This window comes from Crocodylus siamensis, chromosome 1 (assembly GCF_052110815.1).
Source record: "Crocodylus siamensis isolate JL-2025a chromosome 1, ASM5211081v1, whole genome shotgun sequence".
Classification (NCBI taxonomy): domain Eukaryota; kingdom Metazoa; phylum Chordata; order Crocodylia; family Crocodylidae; genus Crocodylus; species Crocodylus siamensis.
Window position 1 is genome coordinate 231,390,324 of NC_143395.1, and position 20,267 is coordinate 231,410,590.

At 40.0% G+C, this 20,267-nt stretch overlaps 1 protein-coding gene across 1 annotated transcript in view; it reads left to right on the forward strand.

Moving 5' to 3' along the window:
• Positions 1–11,728: 11,728 nt before the first annotated feature.
• Positions 11,729–20,267, forward strand: part of EPHA6 (EPH receptor A6) — a 973,304-nt gene continuing 964,765 nt past the window's right edge. The window contains exon 1 of the mRNA XM_090058840.1: positions 11,729–12,222. Within this exon, the coding sequence (XP_089914966.1) occupies positions 12,060–12,222 (163 nt within the window). The 5' untranslated portion in view covers positions 11,729–12,059. The remainder of the gene's footprint in view (positions 12,223–20,267) is intronic.

Here is a 20,267-nt window from a genome sequence, read left to right on the forward strand (position 1 = left end):
GATCGCACACTAAGTTAATCCTCAGTGGATGTGCCATCAGACTAAAGTGCTCTAGGTGAAAGTGCTTTTTTGAACATCTATGTGACATCCCATCAGGCTTTGTCACATGTGCTGGCATCCCAGGGGCCCCTCACAGGGCAGTGCCGTGCTCACCTTAGGCAAAGCTCGTCTGCCATGTCTAATCACTGGATCGGCCCTGCCTCCTTGGTTCTCACCAGCTAAAGTCAGTGACAGTCTCAGATCCCAGCCCTGTGTCCTCCCTCCAGCCAGCTGTGAGCCAGAGCCTGACTAGAAGCAGGGAGGGGCACAAAAGGGGGTTTCTGTCTCTGCAGCTCACTGCAGGCTGGCAGAGGGGCTCCTTTCCCCCAGCTGTTGTCAGGAGCTGCAGCACAGTGTCACTTTTCATCACACCAGGAACTCTGGTGGGGTGTGTATAAAAGGAGCCCCCCTGCCAGAGCGTAGGGGCCACTCTTGGCTGCTTCCCCCCAGATACAGCCAGGAGCAGCAGCAAGGGGCTGTGCTAAGTTTTGCTGCATTGGAAACTGGCAGGGGGCAGGTGGTGGAAAAGCAGCCCCCCTGCCACAGCGGGGCCTGGTCCAGCCATCATCAAGACCCAAGTCAGGAAGCTGGAGGGGTCCACCTGGCAGAGGGCCTCCTTTTCCTTTGCTCCTCCCTGAAACGTCTCTGCACAGAAAAAAACAAGAGCCGCCCCATGAGGCCGTTCCTGGCTGCAGCTGAGGAAAACAAGCTCCCTGATGGGTGGATCGCCCCAGCTTCCCAGCTTGGGTCTTGGTGGGGGTCAGGCCAGGCTCCACCATAGTAGGGGAGCTTCCTGTCCTCCCCATGCCAGAGTTCCTGACACAGCAAAAAAGCAGCACAGCCTCACACTGCCACTCTGGCTCGCTTTCTGCAGGGAGCAGGGATTCCAGGAGGGGGGAGTACACATGTGTCTGTATGTGCTCATGTGCCTGTGTGTGCAGGTCTCCAGCCCAGCCCCAAGTAGGGCCATGGCACAGTGGGACAGGGAGTGAAGCTGCTGCTGCTGCTGGTAGTGTGGGTCATGGGTTCAACCTGGCCCCAAGCAAGGCCATGGTGCAGCAGGAGCAGGGAGCAGAGTTCCTATCACTTCCACTGCTGCTGGTATGTAGAGGGGTGCAGAGTTTGGGGGTGCATTTGTGTGTATGTATGTCCATGTCCACCCTGGCCCTGACTGATTCTGCCCTGGAGATCCAGGCAGGACAGGCATCCCCAGCCCTCTATCCTTCCCTCACCAGCACTCAGCAGACAGGCTCCCCCACCTGGATCCTGGCATCCTCAGTACAGCCCAGAGATCCCTTACAACCCTGCTTCTCTTTGATTCTCCAATTCCTGCTCCTGACAGAGCAGTAGGGCAGGGATGACTTGCCCATTTGGCTGCACTTGGGAGTCCCCAGAAGTCTTGGGAGTCCATGGAGCATGCTCGGAGGCATTTGAGAGCTCCCCCTGCTGGTCTTGGGCAGGTCAAGTCCCCCCTCCCCAAACAGCAAACATCTGTTCAGTCTGAACATGCCCTAACTTACAGTGCTTTAAATAAAGAGCAATAAAGTGCTTTCACCATGGGCGTCTTGAACATCTGTACTGAGACTAAGAGGGTAATGTGTTTCTCTTTGGACTGACATTACATATTTTAACTGTCTAAATAAAGATAGCTATTTGGGATGTTTTTGGAAATCGAAAAGGCAATATATATATCTGACAGACATTTAGTTGCCCTGAATTGAGTGAACAGTCAAAATGGGAAAGATGTTTTTCTGTGATTTTAAAACAAATACATGGTGAAAACTGTAGCAATATATTTTGCTACAGTTTTCACCATGTATTTATATTGAAATCACAGAAATGAAATCTTTCCCATTTTGACTGGTTATTGAGTTCAGGGCAACTAACTGTCTGTCGGATACACATCATTCTAAACGTGAACTTCTCTCATAGTTCATTTGATAATTCTCCAACCTTTCTTCTATGGAATATTTGTGATCTAATATGTATTTTGTGTGCAAACTAAGCATATCTGCTATCTGCCAGCTTTCTTCCTCAAAAACAACCTATGTTTTTCAGTTATTAAGCTTCTTGTAAAACTATGCTAATGCCAAATGGAACAAGGTTATTGTTAAAAAGATGTCTTAATGCAAATCTAGAAAAACATACCAAAGCTCAGCCTTAATGCTGCATTAAAATTGAGAGTCAAGTGCCAGGAGTTTCTTGGTGCAATGTTTCTAGGATATCAAAACTATGATACAAAAGAAACTTGGATGCTATCAGGAAGAGACAATGGATAAATAGGATCTAAAAAGAATGGAAAACAGTTATTTTTAAATGGGAATTAAAATTAAAAATCTAGATATGACTCATTAGTATTTCCATTATCTCTTTATTTCGCTACAGTTCTTTCTGTAACTCATGCAAGATACTCTTGGCTGTACATGTCCCTCTAGTGGCATCCCATATGTAATAGATAACCATAAAAGCTTAGTTTCATTTTCTCACTCATTAGCTCCATATACTTAAAATACATCAATCAAAACGATAGGAAACATCTCAGCACTTCAAAATGAGTGCTATATTTCCTGCCACAGCTCAAGGAGTTTCGGGGATTATGCAGAGAGAACAAATACTTTGAACAGAAATCTATTTTAATAAAGACACTAACATTGCTGGCACCACTGGACATTCAATCTGAGGAGATAACACAAATATGTTTAAACAAGAATTTGATCTTAAAGAGTTCAGATCAGAGAGTGGATCAGAGATCACCCTCTGATCTTCAAATCTTAAAACAAAGAAAAATATTTATTTCTGCATTTTCAAAGTGGTAGGAGAACAAATGGGAAGGTTATCCAGTTAGTGAAAAGATAGTAGTGGCACAAAAGATATTCTCATCTTAATTTTTAGTACTCTTCAGAAAAATGTAAAGATTCTGCACAATTACTTTCAACATAGTAATAGGTACTTTTAAAAAAGTAACAACCTCCAATCTTCCAAAGTAATTTCAAGCAATTATGATCTCAGCCAAAATCCTTCAATTCTGCCTTTGTTTAGTAATGGATGAAGAATGGTCTCAAGAATATTTTAAATAGTTTTGTTTTTTTTTAAAAAAACACTCTGTCAGCAGTAAATAGTTACATTTCCTTTTGGGGTTTCCCTTTTTAGATGTGTTTTTAGTCTTACTGTGTTCCCTCTCAATGTTCCCTCTACTATCCCATTTCAGGTTTTTTGGAGTCTGTGAAGGCCATGAATTAAATTAAATGTAATTTACACTTTACTGTTTTGTGCAAATTTAATTAATTCACTGAAATGCAATTAATTCACTATAACATTCCCAATCATATGATTCCACCTCTTTCCAGTTTTTCCTATTATATTGATTGCATGTTAACCACATTTTATTTTCATCAGGTGCGCTTACTGGAGTTCTTCTGCTCCTTAAGAAAAGTGAGAGTAAACTACTTTACATTTATTTGCAGGGTTTTATATAGTGCAATCACTCCTTGTACTATAGTATGAACAAGAGGAAATAACAGTAGTACAGTTGTCATAAGAGAGGGAAACAATCCTAAATGAATAAATTCAAGAACCAAACACTTCTACCACACACAATGAATATAACTAGATTTGAATCATAAATTTAAACTTGCAAGGTACTATTCAGAGCTTAACTTCAGGCAATTGAATTAGTTCAATGGGCTTCATTTTAAATAAAAGGTGCCAGACTTTCTGTAAAATCAGTAGTGAAATTCCCACTGATTTCAGTGGGCTAGGTTGAGGCTCAACTTGAGTCCCACTGTGTGTTGCTGTGAGAGATAAAATACATGAAGTAAAATACTAACAGACTTACTCTTCGAAGCATAAAGAGAAACATTTCTTACATGATGCCCTTTAGCTTTTTCAGAACGTGTTTCAAGACTTTGGGTCTGTAGTAAACACAGGATTGGGCCTAAAGTATTTCCCTGTTAGCTCTGTAACTGTATCATAGTAAATTATACCTTAAATTAAACCCTAGTGAATGAAACCAACCATGCATCTAGCAAGTAGTTGTTAAAATCCTGCTCTACATTATTAGAAAACACTGCAGGGATTAGAGAGAGGCCACCAGCTGAAGCTCTGGCAGCGAACAATCTAACAGCCAGACTTACTGGTAAATGTCAGGCAGAAGTTCCTAACAAAATATTGAAGCATACTGCAGGGGAGTGGAGAAGAATTGGATTTTCTAACATAAAGGCAACAACTGCAAAAAAGATCTGGAAGATCCCCGGATGGGTTTCCCCACTAAATTACTACTTGATGTAGGAAAACCTTTTTGGTATGGATTCTTAACTTAAAAATCCAAAGCTTTTGTTCTGTAGTTTAAAACCAGTGGGGATATGGTAGGATGGTTTTCCTATTTTAAACTATATGGCTTCACAAAATTTTTCATTTTCATTAGAGGATTTGGTGGTGGGAATTTTCTGTACTGACAGGTTGTGGAATAAATCTTGTTTCTTCACTGTTAGACTAGAAAAGCAACTTCCGTTTTTTTGGTTATCTCGCAGCTTGTAAAGGGATTTTGGAATCAGAACTCCTTGAAGAGATGTGACTTCCTTCCTAGTTAAGAGAAACCTCGCTTCAACCTTATGGAGACAAGTTTCACAAGATTTAAGGTTTAAGGTTAAGACTGACTGGGAGATAGTTATCTGTTGGAATGACTGAACAGTAACAGGGTGGCTGCTCCACACATGCATTATCAGGCTTGAAATATTTTGTTTGCTGATGTCCCCTTTTAAAACTTAATTGCTGTTAAAGGATTTCTTATAGGACACAGGATTGAATGAGTCTGCTAAACTGGAAAACCATTGCCATAACTAAAATGTGGACAAATGTGATCTTTGTCCACAGTATCCTGTATCATCAGCCAGTCTGAAAACTGCCATCCACAACCCTTGCAAGTGATTGAGTTAGTGCATCACCTTACTATAGTTTCCCATGGAAACAACTGCTGCTTTCACCATGGACCAGCTCAACATGGTGTTTAGAACTGTGTACGTCACATCACACCAGCTAGTAAGATAATGCAGGCATGAATAGAGGTAGAGTTATTGTTCAAACAGAACATTCATCTGCAGTAATGATAAACATGTCTGCTCCTGTGCCTGAAGCAATTTCTGCATTAAGCTTTAGTTGGATAAGGGCAAAAAAATATGTCTTTATAATAAGTCTAGCTGTTTGCATTTCTTGTTGTTTGTACCGTGGCACGGTTTACAACCTCAGTGTGTTCTCATTTTCATCTACAAGGCAGCAGCACAGAGAGGAAAAAATGATCAGAAAGATTTGAATCTTTAAGTAGATATAGTATGAGTTCAAGACAAACAGTAAGAAGCCATAGGGTTTGATTTCAGAAGCAAAATGTATTAACAAAGCACATTTTCTCAATTTTCGTACAGTATTGTAAAACCCAAGTAGAATAATTTAGAGATAATGTCAATTTGTCTTGAGCTAACGCTGTTCTGGGAAGAAAACTTTGGATTGTCATTTCTATGAGGTCACACCAAATATCTCATCTTCCTTGTTGTTTTCAGTGTTTTATGCTCTTGTGGATATTGCTTGTTATAGTGTTGGTTTTTCCCCAAATGCTTATCTTTTTTCCAGGAGAGAGAGCCCAAACTACATATGAAATGTAATCACAATAACTAGACTTGATATAAAACAGTATATGTGCATAATTAGACAATGAATATTTTAGTAATGAGTATTTTAGCAAGCATTTTTGGACTTGGTGGTTTAAAGTTGAGGATCTGAGTTAGATGTACACCAAAACATAAAATGCATTATAAATCTAGCTGTGGACATAGTTTAAATTATTGAAATGTTTTACGAGCAATTTAAATGCTGCCTGTTTAGATTAAAGCACTGTTATAAAATAAGGTAGGAAACACATGCAGTAAAGGTGCTACATAGGTCTATATGATATAATACTTAAACCTACTGGGAGAAAACAGAATCCCATATTCTTACATTAACTTCTTGAATTTGGTTGGATTGTTTCTGTAAAGGGGATAGAATTTAACCCATTCTCAAACTGGATAGTCTATTCACTGTCTTTTCCAAAGCTTTAAGGTCATGCCTGAAGCAGCTTATTTTGGTACTTAGAGACCAATTCAATTTCCTATCAAACTGGAGCCTTATTTACCCTGAGAGTTGAACCAGGCCTTGGTAAAAGGCCCATCCCTTTTCTCTCTCAAACGTCATACTCTGGGTCACTTTTCTCCATTTCATTTTAAATGATCCATGCACCTATTGCCCATCATCTGATCTCTTCTTATTTTCATTTCACCATAAACTGGACTGACACTTCTGGCTCTCTTGTCCTAACTGCGACTGAAATCCTTGCCCCCTTTTATCTAAATACTCCCTCATTTCATTTTCTACTCATCTTTGACAAATCCATGTTGCCTTCTCTGCCGGGAACACCCTCCTTATGCTGTTTAGAAGGCTTCCATATTCCATAACCAATACACTTGACTGTGTAGCTCATCAGTTTAGATATATCACCTAGGCAATGCTATCATTTCTTCATGCGCTCCTGCAGAATGTATATATTAGGCATATATCCTTTATCTTGAAGTTACCATACTTTATATTTTGCCAGTAATTGCTCCTAAAGATTGTTCCGTATAACTGACTCATTGTCACTTAATCCAACATCCTCTTCTAATACAGTGTACAGCGTTAGAATTATTGTGTTCCAAATAAGCATACATTATATGCAAGTCAGTCGAAAAGACAAAAGTAATCTAGCTACATAGTTTAAGTCATTGACAGGCATGACTTGGCAAACAACCTCTAAGTTATTCTATGTACAATAATTGTTTTATAAAACAAACTATTCATTTTCACTGTTCTGAATTTTTCGGTGATTACATCTTTAGAGCTGCTATTTTTATAGTGTCCCAATTTGATTATTCTGTCCAGGCTTAGAATCTGTATCCAGCTTTATATCTGGTGACTTGAAAAAAGGGGGAAAAAAAGCAGTTGAATCAATCATTGTTTATCTAACACATGATACTGGGCTTTTCTTGTCAGCCTTCCGCCTTCAGTAGGATAGGCATGGTTAAAGTACTTTCTATTTTCAGTTTTTTCTAGGGTTTTGTATCCCGGACCTGATGATCTGTTTAGGTTCCTTCTGACCATACGTACTATGATACTACGATACTTGTTTAGGTGGGGGGGGGTGTGTTATAAACTTAGAAGATGTGCAAAATCTGCAAAAAATGAACAAAAGTACTTCTCATGAATTGATATACACAGTAGCAACATATACATTGAAGTAGTAATAGGCAAAGTGATCAGCAGTGAACTACTGGCAGCCTTATAAATTAGGACTGCATTGAACTAATAGCACTTCATATTGCATCAACAATTCTGTCTATATACAATGAAACAGAACTAAAATAAAATGTGATTTTGATAGGGAAAAATGATAATTTAGTCATGAATCTGTGATATTTTTTGTTCAAGCCTAATTGCTGACTAGATTATCAAAACCACATATTTGATTCATTAAGAAAGCAAATGCTTAAACTTTAAATAACATCTTGATTTCTTAAAGCCATATTTCAATTCTACTTGAGTTCACCTACTATAATTTAGCTTGTTATTAGTTTTTAGCCTTAATGCATTTTTTGTCACAACTATCAAAATATTTTAAATTGAGAAATTTTATCAACTCCTGAAATGCATTTCATTAGTTTTGTTAGGACTATTTCAGATCTAGTCTTAAATCCTTAACTTCTAGTGAAGAATTTTAAAATTTGATCATACTAGATATTACAGCTGTGAGTGATGGATCATAAGAAGAAACAGTATTCTGAACTATAGGGCATTATGGGAAAGATTCTGCTATTTTCGGATCTTTAAAAAATTGCTGGGTTTCTGGTGAGCTCAGGCAAACTAAGCTGCCTCTTCTGTAGTTTTCTTAAGACATAATTTCTGAAAATGCCACTTCTCTACACCAATAAACAATATGAATATATTAGCATTGTATTTCTGAAAATTTAAAGAGGAGGAGAAAATAATGAAATACAGCAGTATACATCTTCAGTTTACTGTAATTAAAAATGTAATCATACCTTTTTTACTTAAGCTGATTAACCTATTAATTTGGTAACATAATTCATTTTAAAATTCAGATCAGAAAAATTACTCATGATTCAGTTTTGTAGAGAAAACTTTATAGTCATTTTTCTGTTATTGAAATGGACTTAATTCATTCCTGGTTTAAAGGGAAGGGAACACCACTTTCTTCAATTCTAATGTATACTATCCAACAACTGAATTTTGAGGTAATGCCAAAGCTCCCTATTCCCCTCTGTGCTTTGCTTCTGTTCATGAAGCTTACTGGCAGAAATGTTTCAAACAAAATAGACTGAGAGTAATTAAAATGATGCATACTGTTTTAAATGGTAGCTGACTTTATTCCACAAAACTGAGTAGACAAATTATAAGTTCTGTATGCCTCCGTTGAGTGTCCTTGTATTTTCTTCTATCTTCTTACACTTACTGCATTTGCATTTAAGTAAATACGTTTTTTTAACTGAAAACTTAAGGTATATGACCTAAAGGTCATTTGAATTTCATAACATAAATGGTTATGGAAATTTCATTTAGCATTCATGTGACTCTTGCATGTAGCATGCTAATAGTCCCCCAGAAATGCAACATATAGTTAAGTGTCAGTTAATGGACACTTGCTACCAAACCCTTTTGAGCCATTTTCTGTTATATAACTGTTCCCTGTTGGTTATGAAGTTCAAGGTTACCTGGAGGTCAGGTTGTACTTTGCATGTTGGAGAAAACATTTTTAAAATTTGCTGTTACACAGTCATATCTTTTGCGGTCTCTTTTTTATATTATTCAACTATTACCTGACATGACATACAAAAGACAAGATGTACATCAGATTTTAAATGCTTTCAAAAAATGTTTATGCAGAAGGCCTAACTGACATACTTTAACTTGAAAGCACTATTTTCAAGTGAATGCTGCACTACCTTACCTCTGATCATTTGGGTGGGATGCAATAAGCAAAAAAAAACACCCAAAATCTGGAAAATGTGAATGCTTCCAAAGAAATTAAAATTTATTCTATGCTACTGTTGTTGGTTTTTTTAAATATAATGATTTCCATTATTTAAAATCATTATTTAAAATCAGTGTTTGGAACCTGATTAGAGAGACAACTTAATCATGGGTTCCATATGGCCGATGAAATTCTAAAAAGAAATGAACTTTCTCTTCATACTTCTAACTTAAAGCTGAAACAAAACACTGATTATCCAATTGTGTAAAAATATTAGGTTCTTCCTCCAGACTTTCAGGGAACTTTTTTAAAAATTGTTTTTGCTTCAAAGTAGGCAGTTACCTAAGCTATTGACATGAAAGATTAACATGGTCATATTTTTTCTGAAAAGTATTGGCTAAAAATGGGTTTGGTTAATAAGAGATACAAATTACTAGTTTTACAAGGAAAGCTTACCTGTGCTGAACCTAATCTAAATTCTTGTCAATATTCTTGCATTACAAAACTGCTACTTTTCTATAGAATACAGAAGTGCCAAAGTGAGTTTAGAAAAATCAGTTGAATTGCCTGCACAATGAACCTCTACCTTCCACTAACTTCACAGGGGCCTCCAGGTAATGAGCACTTATGGGAAGTGGGCAGATTTTTAATATAGAAACATGTTTTTAGGCAACCAAGTTAAAAATACAGATTTTCAGGAAATTCTCTGCATTGCTAGACATTCGTGGAATAACTCTTGTTTGACGGACACTATAAAAGTGACCACACATTCTTTTAAAAGGCTTGGTATCTTTCCTCTCCCCATAATTATTTTTCCCCCTAGCTTTTTTCCCTTTCATTTTGTTTCATGCTTGCTAGTAGTCACTTGCCACTTTTCACGATGCTATGACCCCACCACTGATTCTGATGACAATAATCACCCTCCTCTAACACACAAGTTCTCCTTCTCCTTTCTACTATGACTAAAGCATTGTGGTCATGCTGAAGAAGGGACCAAGTCTAGTCTGTCTCAAGATCTCCTTAGAAGAGGGGCCACCAAGGCAGCACATTTTTCCATACTGCTAAGACCCCATTACTGATTCTGGTGACAAAAGTTACCCTCTTCTAGCCTATACATTCTTCTTCTTTGCCTAAAGCATCACAGTCGTGCTGAAAAAAGGGACCAAGACTCTCTCAAGATCTCCTTAGAAGAGGGGAAACCAAAGACAACACATGTTTCCATGCTGCTAGGACCCCCTCGCTCAGGGTGACAATACCATCCCCTAGCACACACATTCTTCCTCTTCTCCTTCCCCAAGTGTCGCATTTGTGATGAAAAGGGTACCAGATGATCTCAAGAACTCCTTAGAAAAGGGCATATATGCTAACACGCTCCATGTATGTGGTAGCTTATTTAGAGGAATAACCTGTATCTTGTCATTGCAGATGGGATAGAAGGACATACATTTTAATGTTAATATTTTGATTGTTTTACAATGAAAAAACACAACAGGCCAAACAAAATACTTCTGTACTTAGAGGGCTTCCCTAATAACAGGTCAAACGAAATACTTCTCCTTAGAGGGCATCTAAGGAGACCTTGAGGTTACACTTGTGATGAAAAGAGGACCAGGCTATCAGTGATGGGGTCACAGTCCAGTCCCCTTTTCTCCATACTATCTCAAGCTCTCATTGGAAGTATTTTGTTTGATCTGTTGTTACTCTTTGAAGCCCTCTTCTAAGGAGATAGCCTGGCCCACTTTTCATCCCAAGTGAAAAGAGGACCAGGCTAAGTGCAATCAGTGATGGGGTCACAGCAGTGTGAAAAGGGGACTAGATTATCTCAAGGTCTCCTTGGAAGCCCTCTAAGGAGAAGTATTTCATTTGACCTGTTGTTAGAGAAGCCTTTCGAAGCCCTCTCTGGTCCCCTTTTTACAATGCTGTGACCCCATCACTGATTGCACTTAGCCTGGTCCTCTTTTCGTCCCAAGTGCAATCAGCAATGGCATCACAGCATCGTAAAAAGGGGACCAGACTATTTCCTTAGAAGCCCAGGGATCTTGAGATAGCCCGGTCCTCTTTTTGTTCCATCTCAAAATCCCTGGGCTTCTAAGGAGATATAGTATGGCCACCTTTTTATGATACTGCAAACCCATCACTGTTCACACTTGGGACAAAAAGAGGCCCAGGCTAAGTGCAATCAGTGATGGGGTCACAGCATCCTGGAAAGGAGACCAGGCTAATTCCTTAGAAGAGGGCGTCAAAGGGCTTCTGTAACTACAGGTCAAATGAAATACTTCTCCTTAGAGGACTTCTAAGGAGACCTTGAGCATGAAAAAAAGGGAACCAAGACCTCTGGGCTTCTAAGGAGATAGTTTGGCCACCTTTTCATCACAACAAAGCTGTCGGGAATGCTCCCAGGGTGGCTTAAAGAAGCCAAGTCAAGTTTCCAAGCGCCCCTGTCTCCTCTCTCTCGCTGAAGCCGCCACCACGCCGTTGAGCCAAGCGGAGGGGATGGGTTTTTTTTGTCTTGTCAACTAACCCCCTCTAGTGCTGAACAGGCTGCATTTGACCTACGGGCTGCCAGCCGCTTCCAGGCGGGGAAGCTCTTCCCTTCGCCTCCTCGCACACACGCACACACACACGCGCGCCCGTCTCCCCTCGCCCGAGCGGAGCGGCTGAGGAGGGGCCAGCCCTGCCCGGGCTGCTGCCAGGGCGTTCCCGGGGCCCAGCCCGCCTCTCTCCGAGGGAGGCAGGCGGCGAGCGATGCCCGGCGCTGGGCTGGCGTGCCCGCCCGGCCAGCCCCAGCCCCTGCAGCCCGGCGCCGGCGGGGCAGCGCGCGGAGCCGGGCAGGGGAGCGGCGGAGCCGCCTGAGGCGCGCGGCGGGGACCAAGTTTGGCGGCACTGGCATGGGCGCAGGCAGGGGCAGCCCGCCGGGCCGGAGGATGCTCCGCGGGGGCTGAAGAGAGGGGGCCCCGGCGGGCGGCGGATGCCTCTGCAGCACCTGGCAGCCCGGCCCCTGCAGGAGGACGCCGCTTTGCCGCCCGCCATGGGGTGCTGCCCAGCCCGGGGATTGCTCTGGAAATTTGGCCTCTTCTTCCCGCTCCTCGCAGCCCGCCCAGCCGCCTGCAGCCACGGCGCTGGCAACCAAGGTAGGGGGAGGCTGGCCTGGATCCGCTGGCGGGGATGAATGGATGTGGGTGTTGGGGGGCTCCCACCAACTTTCCTGCTCTCCGAAGTGGCCGGCGGTCGGCCTGGGCAAGGGGAAGGGACTGCGGGCTGCTGCCGCTGCCGCTGCCGGCGTGTGGAGGCGCTTCCAAGCCTCCAGGAAACTTCAGCGCCCGGCGCTTGCTCTGGCTTTGCCGGGCACCTGCAGGCTGGCTCCCCCCTTTCAGGAGGGAAGGGTCCCCCCTTTCAATGCAGAGGATTTCCTCGCCTTTTAGTGGCAAAGGACCCCCCTTTCAGTGGAGAAGTCCCAAATAGCTGCCCCTCTTTGAGGAAGAACCTCCGGCGACTCCTCTGCCAGGGGCAATCTTAAGCGGGGGGCGGGGGGGCATTTCGGTTAACATGAGAGGAAAGGGAATGCCTCCGTCTTTCCCTTCATTTGGTAGGTAGCTGGTGGCAAGTCCCCCCCCCCCTTTAAAACCTCGTTTTGCGGGGGGCTGGAGAGAGGGACTCTCATGCCAGACCTCTGGGCTTTACAGACATCCATGCAGCAAGGGATGGATTGTGCATCTGGCCCGGATTTCCTTGGGGGAAGGCGCAGGTCCCTTCATAGGCAGAGCAGAGGCAAATGATCCCTCCGGAATGGAGCACATGGCTGGATTTTCAAGGGCGAAGGCGCAGGTCCTCAACAGGCAGAGAGCAGACAAAATGTGCCTCCTGGAAGGGAGTTCATGGATTTCCAAGAGTGAAGGATTAGGTCCTAAATAGGCAGAGCAAAGGGGAATGTGCCTGCTAGACTGGGGCCCCATGGATTTCTCAGGGTGAAGGCTCAGGTCCTAAATGTGCCAAGAGTAAGTGACTGTACCCTGTAATAGGGGTAAAAGAAGGACGAGGCTATAGAGGGGTTTTTGTCTTATGTAATAGGACCAACAAGGAGCATGTGGTGGAGGAAAGGATCTGTTAGGACTGCTGTAGCTAAGATTGTGGCTGGCTCCTCTCTTCGTGTCTGTTTGCAGATGCAGGCAGAACTTGCTCTAGCTCAGAGTTGACACGACAGCAACAGAAGGTTAAGGTGTAATATGGTTGCACTTAAAGGAAATCCCAAACAGAAGATTGCTGGCTCCCGGCACTTAACTCAAAATTACTGCCCTCTTTAATGCCAAAAGCTCTAAGTCCTAATACGAAGCCCTTTTTCTGATTGCACCTGTGATTAAACATTGACAAGCAATGGTCGTGTTTTGCTTACAGCACTCTTATCTTAAGCTGTATTTGTAACCACAGAGACTCTTAGCAATACAGTAAAAAAAAATAAAGGCAATACAGTAATACCTATACTCTAAAAAGTCTTAAAAACCTTAACATGTTATATTCAAAATGCATTCAAGTTTTGCTAGGAAGTTTTACTAAGAATAATCACCATTAATGGTGCAATGTATGTCATCTGAGGAGCACAGAAAATTTTCTTAACTGGTTCCCTCAATGGACCTTTCTCTGTAAAGTAGTGGAGGATGTGTGTGGTGCATTTAATCTTTACCTGGGAATGTCCTTGCTGCTTTGGATTTGTTGGCAGAACTCCACTTGCATAAGACCTGGTCTCAGTGTGGGGTGGGTTTAGAAAAATATGAGTTCTGAAAGACAGTGTTAAAGGGACATCCTATAAATTACCTTGTCTGAAATCCCCTTTATCATTACTAACATAGGATCCTAAAATGGCTGTAGTAGAAAGAAATGTTTAAAGGACAGATTACTTTTGTTTACATTATGCTCTTGACAGTATCCCGTATACAGTCAGTTTCCTGTTTCCCTTGCCCAGTTATATTTCAGAAGTTATCATAGGGGGCTTTATCTCAATTAATAGGAGAGAATTCCATTTTTAAAAAAGAAAAACATGATGATAAAACTGGAAAAAATGACACTTGGAATTGGGCGGAGAATAGTAATTGAAGATGTTTCTACCTACTTATTTTTCTGAAATAGCATTTTCCCTTGAACTCAACTATAATACAAAATATGACTATTATTTGTAGCCTTATCAAAACCATTTTATAGATATTGTCCTCACAACTTACAGCACAAGTCTCCAAGGGCAGCACAACAGCCTAGCTTTCAGTTCCCCCTTATTAGCAGTGCATGCTAATGTCCTCTGTATTGCAACAAGGCCTATCAAGACACAGGAATAATGTTAATAAGATACTGATTTAGCCTATCTGAAAACTGTAAAGTCATTTAGATTAAGGAAAAAGAATTTTTAGTAAATAATTCATGTTAAATTTGTATCTTATACTCCCAAACTGATGTATATGGTGCTAAGATAAAAATGTTTAAGTGAAGCCATCCTTACAATTTCAAAAAATATTGGAAAAATATGCTAATCAAAATAAATTAACACAAAAGAGAATGTCACATGAGTTGTAATTTTAAAAAGTCAACTTTGAAAGCTTTTAATATGCCTTCAATAGGTATTTTAAGGGGGATAATGATAATACATCTTGCTAATAATGCATGAGCAATTTCAGGATATATTTACTTCATGTAGTATTAAGTCTCCCACACTTGTCAAAACTTTCAGTACTGAGACAGCATTCTAGAGCATTAATTGCACATTGTGGAAGCCAAACATTAAAAACTTAGTCTGATATTAATCATGCATTTGAAATGGCCATGTTACCATAGATGTGCAATCTAAGGCATGAAAAACACTATGATAAAACATTAGCAAAAAAGTTATGAAGACCTTCACTATTCAAAAAATGGGGAATTATTTTTCTTCCATGTGCAGTGAACTAAATAAGAATCTGAATAACATAAGGAAGTTATGTATTGTGGTCCAATGAGGAGTTCAGAGATACCAAACATGAAGTCTGTAAAAAGTTGTCAAAATCTGATATGGTACACTGAAAACAAATTGTTTCAATATTAAGTTTTCAGAGAGCAACATTTCCTAATTTGGAAATGAATTTGGATAAAAATATTCATGGCTTTAGCTCTTAATCTAATAGGTATAATTGAATTTTCAACTTTGTTTTACTGTTCTCCTTTTGTGAATATATATTAAAAGAAGTCAATAGTGTGTAGGCCAGTAGATATAAAAAAGCAGAATAATTTCAAAAGAAAGTTAGTCCAAAAAAGAAGATTTACACTCCCACAGGAGAAAAAAAAAAGAACAACAGCTGCTTATATTGTTGTATCTGTAGTTAATTCTCTGAAAAAAACATGCTGATAATGTAATCCAGTCTTTACAAAGGCCAGGTGAATTTATAAATTCAGAAATTTTTTTTTATTAAACTGGGAACACAAACGAAAATGTAATTTAATTCAAAACTAAAAGAAATTTAATTTTTTAAATATGTATTCTTGCTTCTCTTATCTTTGACTCATTAAATCAATGCATGGTGTCTTGTCTGCCTGGCTTCAGATATAACTAAAATAATAGTATTGACTGAGAAGTAAACTTATTCATTCCTCTTAGTGGAAAAACAAATTCAAAAAGAATTTGTGGTCATACTTAGGGCTTGTTTCTCCTAGGAAAAGGGTCTTTATACGAGGCAATTGTCAACATCTCTGTGTAAGCAACACATCCAAAATCCACAGGAAACATCATAGATCTCATTATTTCAAACTGTGGTGGGTTGCTTTTCCCAAATTCACATTGATCAACTGCAGTATCCACCCTATACTAGCTACATAGATGGCAGTAGATTTTGGCCTTTGTTGCTGCTTGGTGATTTGGCTGCCAAACTTCGAGCAGATTTTCTAATCATTCTCCAAGCTAAAAGTACAGGGGAAAATCCTAGCCATAAGCCATTTATGACTATAAATTGTGGGTCACAGGCAGTATGTTGTAAAATAAATGTGATAACTCCCTTTTTCCAACCACCGCTCTTAAAAAATAAATAAATCATGTTGGAAATGGACAATATCCAAGCCCTGCACTGCAAACCTGTTAAGTTGTATTTACTGTTTTCTGTCACTGGAAGGTTAGATTTCTAAAAGGAGACTTTTGCAGAGTTTTATAGCATGTTGCATGTATGTCTGTGAACTGCAAGAGCAACTCATACATCTTCAAATATGTATCAATGCATTTTGGTAGCTTGTGAGATGTGTAAGCATGGTCCGTTTCATGCTATTTTAAAAAGGAAATTGTATGCATTTTCCTTATACTTAAAGTGTGCGATATCAGTGTCAAATTCTAATGCGGAGACTTCCTTCAAATTGAACACTATGTGAGCTGAATGGCTCAGAGCATGGGAAATACAGCCTGGTGGTTCTGCTGCTTAAAATCTAAACCAGATGAGCAGTCATCTCCAAGTTGACAAGTGTATGTTATTGTCCCAGTCTGAGTAGATAACCATTCATTTAAAATATAACACCCTCAGAATTGCTCCTGCAGAGACTATTAGGAATAATAAAGACAAGATATAATGGCTATAAAGACTAGAGGATGGCAACCTAGGTCAGGATTTGAAGTGTAAGGGGAGTTGTGTCAATCTCATACTTATTTTGTAGGCAGGAAAATGTATTAATAAGGACCGTCCATCTAATATTTTCTGTGACTGTTATAGTTGCTATGGAAAAATGAGAGAAAACAAAAAAATGTCAGTGCTCTGGTGTGGGAGAAGAGTATAGAATGAATCATGAAATTATTTCTGCCTCAAGCTATCAGGATTTTTTTTATAGGACTAAACTCTTCCTGCCTGTCCTAGATCCATATAATCTTGAGTGCTAATGACAGCTTTGGAATCCTTTCAGTAGCAGATACATGTGAAACTTCATGTATCCAACAACTGAGATTAGGACTACATAAATATGTAAAACGAACAGATTTGAGGATGATTCATAATATGTTAACCCAAAATGCTAATGTAACTCTTTCACTGCTACGAAATGAGACAGTGCATGCAGTCCTTTAATTTCTAAGTACTGTACAGCTTGGGGTGTGGGATGGGCAGACAAAGAATCTGGAGAAGACTATCAAAAATGATTGAATGGGTAATATGGAAAAGCCAATGAGGAAAGATTAAAAAATAATATGTAGGACTCAATCCAATCACGTATAGTGGAAAGTTGAGGTTTAACAGGGCACCTAGCAGTGGCAGCACAGCCAGATTTAGTGGCAGCTGTTTTTGCATCTCTCCAGCCCTGCTGCCCCAGTCATCCCCCCTCAGCTACACTACTGAGTGTTAAGATGTAAAAACATACCACTTCCCAAAAGCAAACCAAAATGGAATGTGAAAATATTTCCACTGATCCAGAGGTATTCACCTAAGAAAATACAGGAGGCAAATGCTAAGGGCATTTTTTAAATGTAGCCTGCTTGTTTAAAAAAGAAGGCAAATACTAGAGAATAAACTGCAGGAAATAATTTTGCATTAGTAGTGGGTGAACTAGATTGCTTTCTACCTCTTATGATTTATCTGAAGTGAACAGTGGTTTTCATTTCAGCCAGTATAGAGATGAAAATCTTTCTTGCTTCAGGACTGAAGACAATCTAACTACCAGAGATCGGGATGAAAATAATATTGGAGGCAGATAACCCGCATCTGTTCACTGTGCCATTCTTTCTCATGTCTCTGAAGGATTTGGTTCTGACTGTTATCAGAGAGAAGCATTGATCAGATGAAAACAGGGTTTAAGCCAAAATGCCAATTTTCCTATATGCTTTATGATTGGGTTTCGATAAAAGCAGAGTTTGTTAACATCCAAAGGAAGTCTTGAGGTGGTACATAATTCCATTTAGAGTGTGGAATGGGTCTCCAGCTACATATTCTAGACCAGTGGTCTCCAAACTTTTTTGATCGCGCACCCCTATCAGTAAAAAATTTTTGAGCATGCACCCCCAATATATGTATATTTATATAAATATAAATAGAAGTTCTAATATTTTCTTCCCACACCCCAGTGGATCATCTTGTGCACCCCACTTTGGAGACCACTGTTCTAGACCACAAAAATTAAACTAATCTCAGTCTAAGAACCATTATCTATGTCTGATGGCAGATTTAGTCCCAAAGAACTTTTGGAAAGTTTGTCACAAACGGACTTAATTAGTCAGTGAGCACCTTGTTACTTGGCTCCTGGAGCTCTAAACCTGTGGTTTCTTCACACATTAACACCTGAAATTAGTTTTAAGCATACTGGAGCCACCCAAGTGGCAGTCCTCCAGCATCTCAGGTTGCAGACTCTCTTCTCTCACTCGCCTGTTCTGTGTAGACAATCTTTCCACCCTCTGAACTCTGCTAGCCAAGGGAAGGTTCTGGCACAAGCCAACTCCACCTCTGGCCCCCAGGGGTGTAACCTTCCCACCCCCAGGGGTGCAACCCCATGCAAACAGCCTGTAAAACAAATGCCAGCTAGCCAGGTCACAGACCACATGGATGGGCCCAGGAGTTGGGGTCCAGTTGTGGTGGGAGGAGATCAGATCGGGTCCCCATGAGCTGGGGCTTCCTTCCTGGGGCATAGGCAGTAGCTCCCCAAAAAGTGCCTTCCCTCACTGCTCACACCTCCCAGGCACACCAGGAAGTACAACCAATGCCCTTCACACCCTGAACCCAATCCCAATTTAATAAAACATGAGACTTTCTTTAATTTACCTCCTGTTTCTTTTAAAATTCTTTGGGGTTTTTTGTTCACTTTTTAAAATTGTTATCCTTCAGTGGCTGACTGCCTTCATGTCAACACCCTTCCTGCACCCCTATTTCTTTTCCACCTCCTATTTCATTAACCACTTCCCATCCCATTAACTCTCTACCTCCCAGCTTCATGCCCCCTGCCCCAATTTCTCATGCACCCTCCGCCTAGAGCAGGATTAGAAGCCTGCCTTGGCTCATTGGTGGTAATTCACAGCTGTAGCTCCTAGTCAGGTCCCTTCTTGCCAGCCGTCTAATGGCAAGTCACAACTGTGCAGGTCAGGGACAGTCAGAGAGAGTTTTTAGCTTTAAAGTGTGACTGCTTAAAGCTTGAGCTAACATTAACACCAATCAACATTTGAGCAGCTCAAAGTGCAAAGTGTAATAAGGCCCTAAGATGTATAACCAATGTTTTTAGTTAATAATACTATATATGTAAATAGGAATATTTCCTTGAAAAAAAAAATGAAAGAGCCTTTTTTTAAAAACACATATAATTATGCATTATGAGATTAGGAACATGCAGAAATTAGAACTATAATATAGTATTAGGACTGTTACCTGATTTATCACATGTACTTTTATATTTATCACTTATAACACACAGCTACTAGTTGAGGGCCAGATCCTTATTTCCAATAATAAATGGAAATCTCATTTGTAAGAAGAGAAATCCATCCACGCAAATAAAAATGTACTTATTAATTACTGTCTGGTAATATAGGAAATCAGACTGGTGTAGAAGCATGCAATGGAAAAAGCAAATTGTTCATCCCAGAAACTCTTCTGACCTCAGTGGACTGTGTTAGTGTCTATAACAGGTGAACAGCAAAAAGATCAGATGTTCATAATATATCTTCATAATCCTTTTCTAAACATAACAATCATAAACATGCATATAAACTGACTGTATCAGGGAGATATATATATATATATATCTTTTTTATTATTATTTATTTATTTTTTTAATCTTTAGGTATATGTCAAAGCTAGAAAACTTGTACAAGTTTTATTTTCTCAAGTGGAATGATTTTTATACATTCAATGAAAAACTACTATTGAAACAAAGACGTTTCTCAGATTATCTCTTAATTATGGTATGTTTCTTTTCTGTCGTGTACCATTTAGTTTAGTAAACTTGTCTACTGGTATTTGTTTCTCTTTTTTGTGATAGATTTAAGTAACTTAATCTGGATTTTTCCCCCTGAAGTCAGTCAAACTTCTGTTTGAACAATGCTACCATTTCTAGGCCAAATTCAGCTCTATAAACCCACATGTAACTGGAAATTCCACTAGAGCTGATTTTTGGCTCAATAAACTTTTTATCTGGCTTTTCAGAAAAATTCAACTCATTTTCTTTTGGTTAAGTCTTTTATTGATGCTTTTGTTAGCCGATTTCCAAACCC